At 53.4% G+C, this 14119-nt stretch overlaps 1 protein-coding gene across 1 annotated transcript; it reads left to right on the plus strand.

Annotated features, from left to right (window-relative positions):
- Positions 1–1931: 1931 nt before the first annotated feature.
- Positions 1932–6958, plus strand: SOX9 (SRY-box transcription factor 9). Its single transcript, XM_063175706.1, has 3 exons — positions 1932–2706; positions 3464–3717; positions 4304–6958. The coding sequence occupies exons 1-3, from the start codon at positions 2276–2278 to the stop codon at positions 5056–5058; spliced, it is 1440 nt and encodes a 479-aa protein (XP_063031776.1). The 5' UTR covers positions 1932–2275; the 3' UTR covers positions 5059–6958.
- The last annotated feature ends 7161 nt before the right edge of the window (positions 6959–14119 follow it).

Raw genomic sequence — 14119 nt, forward strand, 5'->3', positions numbered from 1 at the left:
GGTTTGCAAGCAAAAAAAAATTAAAAAAAAATTAAAAACCAACCCAAAATCATCACCAGAACCTCAGGAAAAACCAAAAACAACCAAGGAGAGGCTTTGGAGTGCGTTTATTCCCAGCTCCTTCCCCGCTGCTTTGTCCTTATTTTTTTTTTTTTTTTTTATTTTATGTTTTATTTTTCTCTTTAATTTTGGTTGGTTTTTTTCCCAATACCTTGAACCCCCCTGGTCAGGATAACGACGCCAATCGCGACAGGGCCGCCCCGGGGCTTGTCCGGCCGCACAAAGGCTGCGAATGAAAGCAGCGGAGGGAAAGCGGCCGCCAGAAAGCCCCGACTCGAACGCTCGAGTTGCGACGAGAAATTCTGGCTCGGGCTTCGGGAAAGGAGCAGAACTCGGCGATTTCTGCCCCAAAAAGGCGCCGAGGAGAAGGAGGGAGGTGGGGAAGGGCGCAGATTTTTGGGCAGCTCCTTCTCGCGGAGGCTGAAAAGCCGGGGTGTGTTTTGTGCCCACCTGGACGGGGGCGCAGGGAGAGCCCCGAGTTCACCCGGAGCCGCACGGGAGCTCCAGGCGGGCGGCTCCGGCAGCCCCGGGATGTTCCCGTACCGGGAAACACCCGCAGGTCCCTCTGATAACCCCGGCCCGGCCTTCCAGACCGGCACAACTCGGCAAAAGTTTTATTTCTGGGCAGAGGGGGAGGGAAGAGGCCGCTCCTTCCCCGGGCACCGCTCCAGGGATGCGGGACCGGGATCCGGGATTGGGAACCGGGATGGGGAACCGGGATCTGGGATGGGGAACCGGGATCCGAGATTGGGATGGGGAACTGGGATGGGGAACCGGGAACCGGGACCAGGATGCGGGATTGGGATGGGGAGCCGGGAGAAGGAGCCGCGATCCGGGATCGGGATGGGGAACCGGGATTCGGGATTGGGATGGGGAACAGGGATCCGGGACTGGGATGAGGGATTGGGATGGGGAGCCGGGAGCCGGGATTGGGATGGGGAACAGGGATGAGGAACCGGGATGCGGGACCACGATCAGGAACTGGGATGCGGGACTGGGATAGGGAACTCGGATGGAGAACCGGGATGAAGAACCGGGATTAGGAAACGGAATTGGAAACCGGGATGGGGAATGGGGATGAGGGTCCTGCAGCCCGTCCGGCCGTGCAGGGAAAGCCGCGCCGGGGCCACCGGGATGGGGAATAACGATAGACAGAGGAGTAACCGGGGAACGCGCGGATGTCCCAGCGCGCGGTGGGCGGAGGGACGCGCCGGGCACCCCGTCCAAAAAGAAAAACAATAATAAAGAAAAATAAAGAAAAAAAAAAAAAGTTTAAAAAAGGAGAAAAAGCCAAAGCGCAGCAGCGATTCTGGGTCTCTGGGGCCGGGCACCCGCAGCCCCCGGGGCCGCCCCCGCTCCGTCCCGCGGTACCGGGGGGGGTTCGGGGGGCGCGCCCGGCCCGGCCCGGCCCCGCCGCCCCCCGCGCGCCGTTCCTGAGCCTCTGGCGCCCCCTCGGGACGGAGCCGCGCAGCGCCCGCGGCCCCCGGCGCTCTGCGCTCCGCTCCGCGCGTCCCGCCCGCCTCCCGCCCGCGCGGCTGCAGCGGTCCCGGCGGCGGCGGCGCCTCCATCCATCAGCCACCCGCGGGGAGCGCGGGGCACGGCCGGGGCGCTGTCGCTGTCCCCGTTATCCCCGTTGCTGTCCCCGCTGTCCCCGCTCTGTCCCCGCTGTCGCCGCCGCTGTCGCCGCCCCGGCCGGGCCGTGCCCCCCGCGCTGCGCGGCGCTGCGCGGCCCCGCCCCCTCGGCGCGGCTCGGCCAATAGGGGCGGAGCGGCCCCCGCGGGCCGCGCTGTGATTGGCCGGGCCGGGGCGGGCGCGCGGGTATTTGTGCGCGCGGCGCGCAGCGGCCGCAGAGCCGCGCTGGAGACCGGCGGGGCCGCCGCGCCCGACACTGCCCGGGGCTCGCCCTCGCTCCGCTCCTTGTCCTCATCCTGAGCCTCCTCCCGGCCTCGAAAAAGTTTTCTTTTATCCCTTTCCTCGTTTCGGAGTTTTTTGGTGTTCTTGCTTTTTGTATTTTTTTTTTTTAGCGTTTTTTGCGCTGAGGAGAAGTAATAAAAAGTTTTTTTGCGAGCCTCCTCTCCGCAGCCGGTGGAGACTTTGTTTCTCCGAGTTTTTACTTTTTCTTAACCCATCCCTGCCCCTTAGCGCTTAACTTTTTAATTTTTTTTTATCATCAATTTTTTTTCGCCCCCTTGATCCCCCTCGGCCGCTTTCTCGCATGAATCTCCTCGACCCTTTCATGAAAATGACAGAAGAACAGGACAAATGTATCTCCGACGCCCCCAGCCCCACCATGTCGGATGACTCCGCCGGCTCCCCCTGCCCCTCTGGATCCGGCTCGGACACGGAGAACACCAGACCCCAAGAGAACACCTTCCCCAAGGGCGACCCGGACCTGAAGAAGGAGAACGACGAGGACAAGTTCCCGGTGTGCATCCGGGAGGCGGTGAGCCAGGTGCTCAAGGGCTACGACTGGACCCTGGTGCCGATGCCGGTGCGGGTGAACGGCTCGAGCAAGAACAAACCGCACGTCAAGAGACCCATGAACGCCTTCATGGTGTGGGCGCAGGCGGCCCGCAGGAAGCTGGCGGATCAATACCCGCATCTGCACAACGCCGAGCTCAGCAAGACCCTGGGCAAGCTCTGGAGGTGAGCGCGGGGCCGGGGATGCCCGCGGGGAGCTGGAAAGGCGCTGGGAAACTTGTGCGGAGCGCAAAGGTGGAGGAGAAGGCAGAATAGGAGGGGGAAAGCAGGGAAAGTAGGGAAAGTTGATCTCTTGGTGGTGTTGGAAGTGGTTTTTGTGCCCGGAGCGGGGGGACCGTGCGGAGCCCCCCGGCCGTGGTTTGTTTGCGCCGCGGGTGCGGAGGAAATGATGGATTGGGGATTTTGGGGATTATTGCATCAGCTCGGGCCGGAGGGAGCGCGGGGCGATGCGGGGAGGGAGAGAGGGAGGGAGGGTGGGTGGCGCAGGGCCGGGTGGCCTCCGAGTGCCAGAATGAGGCGGGGAGGGGAGGAAAACACGCGGCCAGTGAGTCACCTGGGCCACCGCGTCCTCGGGGAGGGGGGGACCCCGCGGCGGTGACACGGGACAGCAAAGCTGGCCCTGGCAGGCGGGAGTGCCCCCAAAGCGCCCGGGGACAGCGGGATGTGCCCATAGGGTGGGGAGGGAGAGAGGGCTGGGCCCTCCTGCGGCTCTGGTGTGGGCACCGAAGGAATCTGGGGGACAAGGGGGTGACAACCGGAGAGCCCCGGGGACAAGGGGGTGACAACCAGCGAGTGTCCCGGACAGGGGGTTCGGGTTGTGGGGGGCTTTGCATCACTGTTTGGGGGGGTCCGAGGGAGGGATCGGTACCGGTGTCACTGCCCGGCCACCACCAGTGACCCCGCGCCCCCCGTGTCCCCCCAGGCTGCTGAACGAGAGCGAGAAGCGCCCGTTCGTGGAGGAGGCCGAGCGGCTGCGGGTGCAGCACAAGAAGGACCACCCCGACTACAAGTACCAGCCCCGGCGGAGGAAGTCGGTGAAGAACGGGCAGGCGGAGCAGGAGGAGGGCGCGGAGCAGACCCACATCTCCCCCAACGCCATCTTCAAGGCGCTGCAGGCGGACTCGCCCCAGTCCTCCTCCAGCATCAGCGAGGTGCACTCGCCCGGGGAGCACTCGGGTAGGTGCCCAGGGAGCCTGGGGGGGCTGAGGTTGGGGTTGGGTGAGGGGAGGGGAAGATCCAGGAATGGAAAGACCCAGGAAAGCCTGCGGGGACGTGGCACGGCTGCCCCAGATAGGGCTGAAATTGGGGTTGTGTGAGGAGAGGGGAAGGAAAGATCCAGGAATGACTGTGGGGGGCACAGCACGGCTGCCCAGACAGGGCTGAAGTTGGGGTTGGGTGAAGGGAGGGAAAGGAAAGAGGCAGGAATATCTACGGGGGGCATGGCACGGCTGCCCAGACAGGGCTGAAATTGGGTTTGGGTGAGGAGAGGGGAAGGAAAGAGCCAGGAATGGAGTGAGAACAGGGAGAACTGCCCATTGGCTGTGCCCAGAACTTGGACACACAAATTGTCACCCCACTGCAGCCATTTGCCTGTGACAAACACAAACCCGTGCTTATTAAAACCCAAAAAACCGGCTTTGTGTCTGAGGGCACAGCAGGCTGCTGGGCTCCATGTCCCTCACACCAGACACGTGTCCGTCACCGCTCACGGTGCCGCCACCCCCGTGCCACCCTCACCCCCGTCCTGTCCTTCCTCCCCCAGGGCAGTCGCAGGGGCCCCCCACGCCCCCCACCACCCCCAAGACGGACGCGCAGCCGGGCAAGCAGGACCTGAAGCGCGAGGGCCGCGCGCTGGGCGAGGGCGGCCGGCAGCCGCCGCACATCGACTTCCGCGACGTGGACATCGGCGAGCTCAGCAGCGACGTCATCTCCAACATCGAGACCTTCGACGTCAACGAGTTCGACCAGTACCTGCCCCCCAACGGGCACCCCGGCCAGGTCACCTACACGGGCACCTACGGCATCAGCGCCGCCGCGGGGGTCTGGATGTCCAAGCAGCAGCAGCAGCCGCAAGCGGCGGCGCAGATCCCGGCGCTGAGCGCCGAGCAGGGCCCCCAGCAGCAGCAACAGCAACAGCAGCAGCAGCAAAGGACCCACATCAAGACGGAGCAGCTGAGCCCCAGCCACTACAGCGAGCAGCAGCAGCACTCCCCGCAACAGCAGCAGCAGCAACAGCTGAGCTACAGCTCCTTCAACCTGCAGCACTACAGCTCGTCCTACCCCAGCATCAGCCGCGCGCAGTACGAGTACGGCGAGCACCAGGGCTCCTCCTCGGGCTCCTACTACAGCCACGCCGGGCAGGGAGCGGGGATTTACTCCACCTTCAGCTACATGAGCCCCACGCAGCGCCCCATGTACACCCCCATCGCCGACAGCGCCGGCGTGCCCTCCATCCCGCAGACGCACAGCCCGCAGCACTGGGAGCAGCCCGTCTACACGCAGCTCACCCGGCCCTAAGCCGGGGGAGGAGGCGCCAAAAAAAGGCAAAAATTAATTCAAAATTTTAAAAAAAAAATTCATCAGAAATGAGCGAAAGCGGCAAGGAGTTGCCTCAGAGCGCGTGAGGTCAAAGAGGTGATTGAAAAGACGCTCGCATGGAAGCCTTGAGCCTTCTGCACTACAGCATCCTCCAGGACCCGCTCCCAACCCCAAAATCTGGGACAGATTTGCCAAGGACTGGACTTGAACTCTGCTTCTCCCGGCGTGGAGAGGAGATTTCCGCCCAACGCGCCCAGCTGGCTCCTTCTCTGGACTTATGTAATGATTTTTTTTTTTTTATTAGCAGTAATTAAAAGCGAGATAAAAAAATAAAAATTAAAAAAAAAAGGGGGGTAAAAGAGAAAACTCAGAGTCCTCTGTGAGGAATATTCTCTATTTTAAATATTTTTAGTATGTACTGTGTATGATTCGTTACCAATTGTGAGGGGATTTATACCTATTTTTTAGAGATTTTTTTTTGAAATGCTCTTATTTTTCCAACAGCTTAAAAAAAAAAAAAATGACACTTAGTGGAGCAGCCCTAGGTTTTCTTGCAGAGGTATTTTTGTATAGAAAAGTGTCTTTTTTTTGCTCTAAAAATGAAACTAAACCAGCGTGTGCTCTGCCCTGGGAACCCAGCACTGGGGCAGGCACCAGCATGGGAGAGGCTTTATTTTTCTAACTCGTAGCAAAACCAGCCAGGAGGAGAAACTTCACTTTATTTTTTAATAATAACCTTGAGCCTTAAAAGAAAAACAAAAAGAGGAAAAAAAAAATGTTGAAAGAAAATCCACGGAGCAGCCCCAAAGTGCTGCTGGAAGCCTTAAAGCAGCCCCTGATAATCAATCACTGGGCTGGGGCTGAGCCCGACCCCTCCGGGCACCCCCTGCCCACCCCAGGCTGCCAAACCCAGCCAGGAGCCCTCACACATCCTTTAAATTATTTATTTGGGGAGAAGAGCAGCTTTTAATCACCGTTTTTTTCCTTGGGTTTTGTTGTTTTGAAGTCCTTTCAGAAGCGTTGCATTAGTTTGGGAGCATTATTTGGAAGGTGACCGTGCCTGTTAAATTATGGTCTGAAACTGTAACCAGTCCTTTATTTATCTCTTTAATTCCTTTTTTTTGGTCATTGTTATTATTATTATTATTATTCCTTTTTTTTTTTTTTTTTTTGGAATCTGTGTCCTGGGTTTGTACAAACTTTGTGCTCTTCCTTTTTTTTTTTTTTTTTGTTTTATTTTTTTGCCTTCGAGGAGAAACTGGAAGAAAAAAAGAAAAAAATGAGATTTGTACAAACTAGAGATTGCAAATGTAGCGGATCACTGAATCATTTGCCTTGTTTCCTGCCTCAGCTCTCTGGGACACACGAGCTCGTGCAAGGACGAGCCCCACACCGGCCCTGCTGCAGGGCTGGCACCGTTTTAGCCTTCAAACCCCCCCAAAAATCTGCCCGGGAGAGGAGAGCTGGGGGGGACACTGATTTTGGTGAAGCTGTGGCTGAACAGTTAAGGATTGCTTTTTAAAAAAGACAGCAGACTTTTTTTTTATTTAAAAAAAAAAATAATGATATATTTGTTAACTTTTTTTTTTGTTTTTTTAGGGATTCAGTAGGAGAAAAAACAAAATCTTAAAGCACTCTTATAATATGGCATCTTTCTATTTCTGTATAAAAGCAGATCTTTTTAAAGTATTTCTGTAACTTAAAAGACCTGTCCTTTAAATCATATTTTGTCTTTAGGTAAGTTTGGTTTGGTTTTGGTTACAAGATCCTTCTCTCTGTGAAACTTACCTTGTTTTTTGTTTTGTTTTGTTCGTTTTGGTTTGGTTTTATTTTTTTTTTTTTTTGTATATTATTGTTTGCAATAAATATACATTGTATCAAAAGTTGCACCTGCACTGGGTGTGGGATTTGTTATCAGGGTTTTTATCAGGGTTTGTTATCAGGGTTTTTCTCAGCCTCCAGGGTTTGGGTTCATGGCTGAGGATTTGGGGTGTCCACCCCTCCTTTATCCCAAGCACAGCCATCCTAGGAAAAGCAGAGACAGGGAATAAATGGGATTAAATGGACAAATCCAGGCTGGGCAGTCAGGGGGTGACCCCAAAGGGGACACCTGAGCTCTGGCTGTCCCCAAACCCTGCTGGCTCTGCTCTCCCTGGGGTGTCTTCTCCAAATTGGGGATGCTGAGCATGAGGGGAGGAGAAAGGAGCGACTCCAAGGGTTTGGGCTTTCAGGTCATCCTTAAAAAACTCCTGAAATCCTCCCAAAAAACCCCAAATCTGCTGCAATCCTCTCAAAAACCCCAAATCTGCTGCAATCCTCCCCAAAACCTCAAATCTCCTTCCAGCCAAGCAGGGCCTGTGTCACCCTCAGGGCTCCATGTCCCTTGTCCCTCCCTGGCTCAGCCCAGCTTGGATTTTCCAACCAAACCCATCCCAAACCTGTCCCTGCCCTGCTCAGGCCAGGCTTTGTCACCTCAGAGCTCCCTGGGGACACAAATCCCTGCAGGTCCCTGCAAGGCCTCGGATCCCAGCTGGGAAAACTCGTGTCAGATGTCCCAACTTGTCCCAACTTCCCCCAGAGGTGCTGAACCAGGCAATAAATGGGATTAAATGGACAAATCCAGGCTGGGCAGGTCAGGGGGTGACCCCAAAGGGGACACCTGAGCTCTGGCTGTCCCCAAACCCTGCTGGCCCTGCCCCATTCAGGGCCCGGTCCCAGCACCCAGGTGGGGATTTGGTCCCTCCTGGAATCTTCTCCTGGCTGGAAAAGCCCCTCTGATCCCACCCTGCACCCTCCTCACCTCAGCCCAGCACCCTGAGGATTCATTAACTCTGAGCATTAATTGGGGTCGGTGTTGCTCTGCTGGGCCATGTGGGAACTCCGATCCCAGACTTTCCTGCTCCTCTCGGACTTTGATTTTTGGGACAGCAGAGCAAGCCCAGCTCTGGGTTTGGGGTGAGCAAGGAGCTCCAGGGAGAGCTCAGAGGGGCCACCAACAATCCCACAAAGCAGAAAATGCTCCTGGGGGTGGGATGGGCTGGAAAAGGGCCCGGAATTGGGACAGGCAGGGCCTGGAGCAGGAGGGACCTCTCTCATCCCACCCCAACGACATTTCCTGGGACTTTTCCTGGGCCATTTCTTGGGCCATTTTCTGGGACATTTTCTGGGACATTTCTTGGGACATTTTCTGGGACATTTCCTTCCTGGGCCATTTCCTGGGACATTTCTGTCCCCACCCCACCATGCTCAGCTCCCTTCTCCCCCTTTTCCAGTAGAAGAATCCCTGGGATTTCTTCCTCACAAAAAACCCCCCAAAAAGCAAAACTTTTGCTTCTTTTGCTCCAGCCTGGCAAACAGGATTCCTGGGACATTTTCCTGGGACATTTCCTGGGACACTTCCTGGGATATTTCTGTCCTCACCCTGCTTTGCTCAGCTCCCCTCTGCCCCTTTTTCCAGCAGAAGAATCCCTGGGATTTCCTCCTCACAAAAACCCCCAAACAGCAAAACTTTTGCTCTTTTGCTTCTTTTCCTTCTTTTCTTTTCCTTCTTTTGCTTCTTCTGCTCTTTAGCCCCAGCCTGGCCCTGCCATTCCTGCTCCGCTCTTGGGGTGGGCTCGGGAATTTTTGGGGCTCCCCAAAAATTTTGGACATGGGGCAGCTCCAAACAGCTCGGGGGGACACCCAGGGAGGGGAAAAGTCTGGAAATATGCCTGGATTTGGGAAAAAATGCTGGAAAGCAGAGCAGGAGGGGAAGAGTGAGCACAGGGAACTCCAGAAATGCTGCAGGATGGATGTGGGACAAAACTCCCCAAAATCTCCCAAAATTCCCACAGAGAGTTGGGCAGAGCGAGCTGAGCCCTTGTTTTTCTGGGGTTTTTTATCAGTTTTTATGAGCACTGATAAAAACAAATAAAAGAAGGAGAAAATTTCCAAGCGGCCGCTGCCGGTGACATCCCGGCTTTGCGGGCTCGGTGTCGGCTGCTCCCTTTGGGAGCTGCAAAAATGCAAAATTTGCATTTTTTTTCAGCCAGCTGTTGGTGCTGCCATGGCCTTGGAGAGGAGGAGATTGAAGGAACAGACCCAGGTTCTGCTCTGCCCTTGCCGGGGCCACTTCCAGCAGGAAAAGTGAAAATAGCGGAGCTGTTTTCATTTTTTATTTTTATTTTTATTATCAACCCAAACTCCCAGCTGGGGTTTGTTTCCCATTATTACTATTACTATTACTAACCCCAAACTCCCAGCTGGGATTTGTTTTCCTCGGGAACACTGCAGGGAATTGCAGCCAGCCTGGAGAGGGAGGGAATAAACCCAAATCCCATTTGTCCACCAAATCTGGTTCAAATCCCATGAGGATTTGGACCCTGAATTGTCCAGATCCTCGGCCCAAAATCCCAATTTCAGGGCAAAATCCCATGTGGATTTGCACCCTACAAGATCCAGATCCACCACTCAAAGTCCCAATTTTGGGGGAAAAACCTAATGGGAATCTGTACCTTACCAGGTGCAGACCCACCACCCAAAATCCCAATTTCAGGGGGAAATCCCGTGAGGATTTTCCAGATCAGCCCCCCAAAATCCCAAATTCAGGGGCTGATGATCCCCTACGCCAGAATTTCTCAAAACTGGGAAGGATTTAACCCCTCATTCCCCGAGGTGACGACTCTGACACGATCCCTAACCCAGCACAGGTAGGACAGAGCTTCTGTCCCCTCCCAGGTGTGCCAGAAATAAATTTTAAAAAGCAGTTTCACATCTGATTTTCCTGCTGTGGGGATTAATTCCACACCTATCACCACGCAGAGTCTCGCTCCATAAATCCCCAGCTGCTCATAATGAGGCTGGACAGGAGTTTTAAAGCTTCAGTGGACAGTTTACAATTAACCTGCTCCTGTCAGCTGGAAAATCACCTTAAAATGGGATTCCAGCTCTCCTCTGACTGGCTTGGGGTGGGAGTTTGTCTTTTGGAGAGTGAGAAACTGCCCTGGAAACCAGGGGAGGCGCCAGGGGTGTTTTCAGCTCAGGGCTGAGCTGAATTTGTCCCAAAATCAGAGCAGATCTCACCAGGTGTCCCTTGGGAGCTGGAAATCACCTCCAAGAGCTTGGGACATTTCCAGGCTCATCCTTTCACCAAGGAGACAAAGCACAGCTTGGCTTTAGCAGCTGGGAGAGAGGAAAATGTGGATTTTGGAGCCCCAAATGATCAGAGATGCCCCAGGAATGACAAACACGGAGCTCAGGCTGCACCCACCTCACCAGCCCCGCGTGTTCCTGATTTTCCATGGGTTTTGTCCAAACTGGGAGGAGAATTCCAGGAGTTGGAGTCACCATCCCCAGCTGAGCCAGGGTGAGCAGGACACCCCTGGGGCTCTGACACCCTCTGCTCCCTCACTCACAACTTTTAAAGATAAAAATCATCCTAAAAATGAAAATATGGATTTTTAGGTGGGGAGGCTCTGGAATAGAATTCCCAGAAAAGCTGGGGCTTCTCCATCCCTGGAAATCTTCCAGGAACAATCCGGAAAATGGGAAGGTGGGAATGGATGGGATTTAAGGTCCCTTCCCACCCAAACCATCCCATTATTCCATTCAGGGAAGTTTTGGGATGCAAACCGACCTTGATGGAAGTTTGTCCCTCACCTTGGCCGCATCTCCAAGGTGAATATTCCCAAAGCTCCCCCTTGAACACCTTTGAAAAGCCCCAGGAACGAATTCCTTTTAGCAGCTCGCTCAAAACTTTTAAAGATAAAAATAATCCCGAAAATGAAAATGTGGACTTTTATCTTGAGCGTGGGGAGGCTCTGGAATAGAATTCCCAGAGAAGCTGGAGTTACTCCATCCCTGGAATTGTCCCAGGAGCAACCTGGGATGGGGAAAGTGGAAATGGATGGGATTTAAATTCCCTTCCCATCCCATTATTCCATCCAGGGAAGTTTTGGGATGAAAACCAGCCCTGTTGGAAGTTTCTCCCTCATCTTGGCCGCATCTCCAAGGTGAATATTCCCAAACTCCCACCTTTGCAAAGCCCCAGGAAGGAATTCCATCAGCCCGGAGCAGCTCGGGCAGCGGGGGAGCGCGGAGCCGCCCAGTCATTTTCTGTGATTAAAAGGCAAATTTTATTCCTGGAGAAACTTGGAAGCAAATGTGGCGTTGCCATGGTTTCACACCCACTGGCTGGAAATGACAATATTAGCAGGGTGACCTGGTAATTAGAAACTGTGCCCCCAGGTCAGGCTGCGGAGAAAATAAAGAGAGATTAGGGCGTGCTAAAGACCCCGCACAATGCCGCGGGCTCCTGCGCTCCCCACCTTTTATAAGCGGCGCATTGAGATGCAGATCGTGACTTTCCACCTGGGGCTGCTAATCTGTCTCACAGCCGGATCGGACAATGGGGCAGCGCTCCGCGCCGTGGGGCTGCGCCCGGGCCCGCTCCCCCTTTTCTCAGGGGAAAAAATCAGCCCGAGGGGTCCCTGAGCGCTGGGGGTGCCTGGGAGGGATGCGGGGTCCTGGCCCGGCCTGGATTCTGTGGGGCTGGGGGGAAAAGGGGTCCAGGTTTTCATCCTGATCTTCCCCAAAACTCCTATTTGGAGGAAGCCGGGCTCAGATTTTCACCTTCCTCCACATCTCAAGCTCCAGTAATTTGGAGTAAAATCAGGTCCTGATTTTCATCCTCTTCTCCATCTCCAAAATTCCAAAAATTTGGAGCAAATCAGGCTCAGATTTTAATCCTCATCTTCCCCAAAACTCCTGTGATTTGGAGCAAACCGAGCTCAGATTTTCATCCTCCTCTTCTCCTACCCCAAATTCCAATTATTTGGAGCAAAACAGGTTCAGATTTTCATTCTAATCTTCCCCAAAACTCCAATGATTTGGAGGAAACCAGGTTCAGATTTCCATCCATCCCAAATTCCAATTATTTGGAGCAAACCAGGTTCAGATTTTCATCCTCCTCTCCATCCCCAAACTCCAATAATTTGGGGCAAATCAAGCTCAGATTTTAATACTCGTCTTCCCCAAAAGTCCCATGATTTGGAGCAAACCAGGCTCAAATTTTAATCCTCATCTTCCTCCAAACTCCTTTTACTCCAAATTATTGGAATGTGAGATGCAAGAAGAGGATGAAAATCTGAGCCTGTTTTACTCCAAATTATTGGAGTTTTGGGGAAGATTAGAATGAAAATCAGAACGTGTTTTGCTCCAAATAATTGGAATTTGGGGTAGGAGAAGAGGAGGATGAAAATCTGAGCTTGATTTGCTCCGAATCATAGGAGTTTTGGGGAAGATGAGGATTAAAATCTGAGCCTGATTTGCTCCAAATTTTTGGAATTTTGGAGATGGAGAAGAGGATGAAAATCAGGACCTGATTTGCTCCAAATTATTGGAGTCTGGGAGCGGAGAGGAGGATGAAAATCTGAGCTGGTTTTACTCCAAATTATTGGAATTTGGGTGTTTCCAGCTGTTTATTCCCCGTTGGCAGCTGCTGCTGTTGGGAACTGTCCTGACCCAGGGACTGCAGGGAGGAACAATCCCCAATTAATTCGAATTAGCAGGACGCTCAAACCCGCATTCAAAGGGTAATTCCAGTGTCCCCAAAGGTGTTTTAAAGGGTAATTCCAGTGTCCCCACAGGCAGGTGACATCAGCACCGTGAGAGGGAAAGGCTGGAGCTCCCTGGCCCTTGAGTGCTCTTCACTTTCACTGAGAGCGTTTTAATCCCATCCTGGCAGCCTCAGCTGCATCAGGCGCCAGCCCCGGCTCCTTCTGGAATTTTCTCTGCTTCCCTGGGGACGCCAAAGCCAAGGGCTCGGGCCTCAGAGCCGGGAAAATGTGGGGTCAGGTTCCCCTGTCCCCTCCTGGGGTGGATTTTGACATTTATGGGTGTGGAGAGCCGAGCTCGGCAGCTCTGTGCAAGCAGTGCCAGCATTCCCAATTGCAGAGACACCTCAGCATTTCAGAACAGGAGAGGAAGAGGGAAAATAATCCCCAGGGCACAGTGGAGGATGCCGCCCTTCCCTCCTTTATCACAATCTTTGCAAAAAGGCAAATACAGGAAGGGAAATCAATGGGGAACCCTGGAAAAATAAAATCCAGAAACCCTTGGGAAGAGCAGTGGGCAAAACCCTTTATTTTGGAAAGTCCAGAAAATAAACCTGGAAAGGAATCTGGAAATTCTTGGGGAGAGCAGTGGGCAAAACCCTTCAGTCTGGAAAATCCAGGGGGAAAAATTCTGGAAAATCCAGGGGGGAAAAATCCTGGAAAAGGACCTGGGAACCCTTGGGAAGAGCAGTAGGCCCAAACCTTTATTCTGGAAAAATCCAGAAAATAATCTGGAATCCATTTTGGAGGAGCAGTGGGCATAGCCCTTCGTTTTTTGAAAAATCCAGAAAAGCATCCTGGAAAAGAATCCAGAAACCCTTGGGAGGAAAAGTGGGCAAACCCCTTCATTCTGCAAAATCCAGAAAAGGGTCCTGGAAACTAATCTGGACATCCTTGGAAAGAGCGGTGGGCACCACTTTTCTTGCAGATGTCAGCCCCGAGGAGCTGATTTTAATCACATTGTCCCTATAGGCAGCACAAACTCTGAAAAACCACCCCCAAAAAAACCCAAACCTGAGCCTGCTCATCTCCATCCTCTCCCTCCCTGGCGGTGAGAAAAGATTCTGGGCTGATAAAGGTTTTGGGGCTGATAAAAGATTCCGGTGCTGATAAAGGTTTTGGGGCAGATAAAGGTTTTTGGGGCTGATAAAATATTCTGGAGCTGATAAAATATTTTGGGGCAGAGAAAAGATTCTGGTGCTGATCAAAGATTTGGGGGGGATGATAAAAGACTTTGGGGCTGATAAAGGTTTTGGGGCTGAGAAAGGATTTTGGTGCTGATAAAGGTTTTGAGTCTGATGAAAGATTCTGGAGCTGATAAAAGGTTTTGGGGGCTGATTAAATATTTTGGTGCTGATAAAGGTTTTGAGTCTGATAAAAGATTTTGGGGCTGATAAAAAGATTTTGGGGCTGACAAAGACTTTGGGGCTGATAAAAGGTTTTGGAGC

Source organism: Melospiza melodia, chromosome 24 (genome assembly GCF_035770615.1).
Source record: "Melospiza melodia melodia isolate bMelMel2 chromosome 24, bMelMel2.pri, whole genome shotgun sequence".
Lineage (NCBI taxonomy): Eukaryota > Metazoa > Chordata > Aves > Passeriformes > Passerellidae > Melospiza > Melospiza melodia.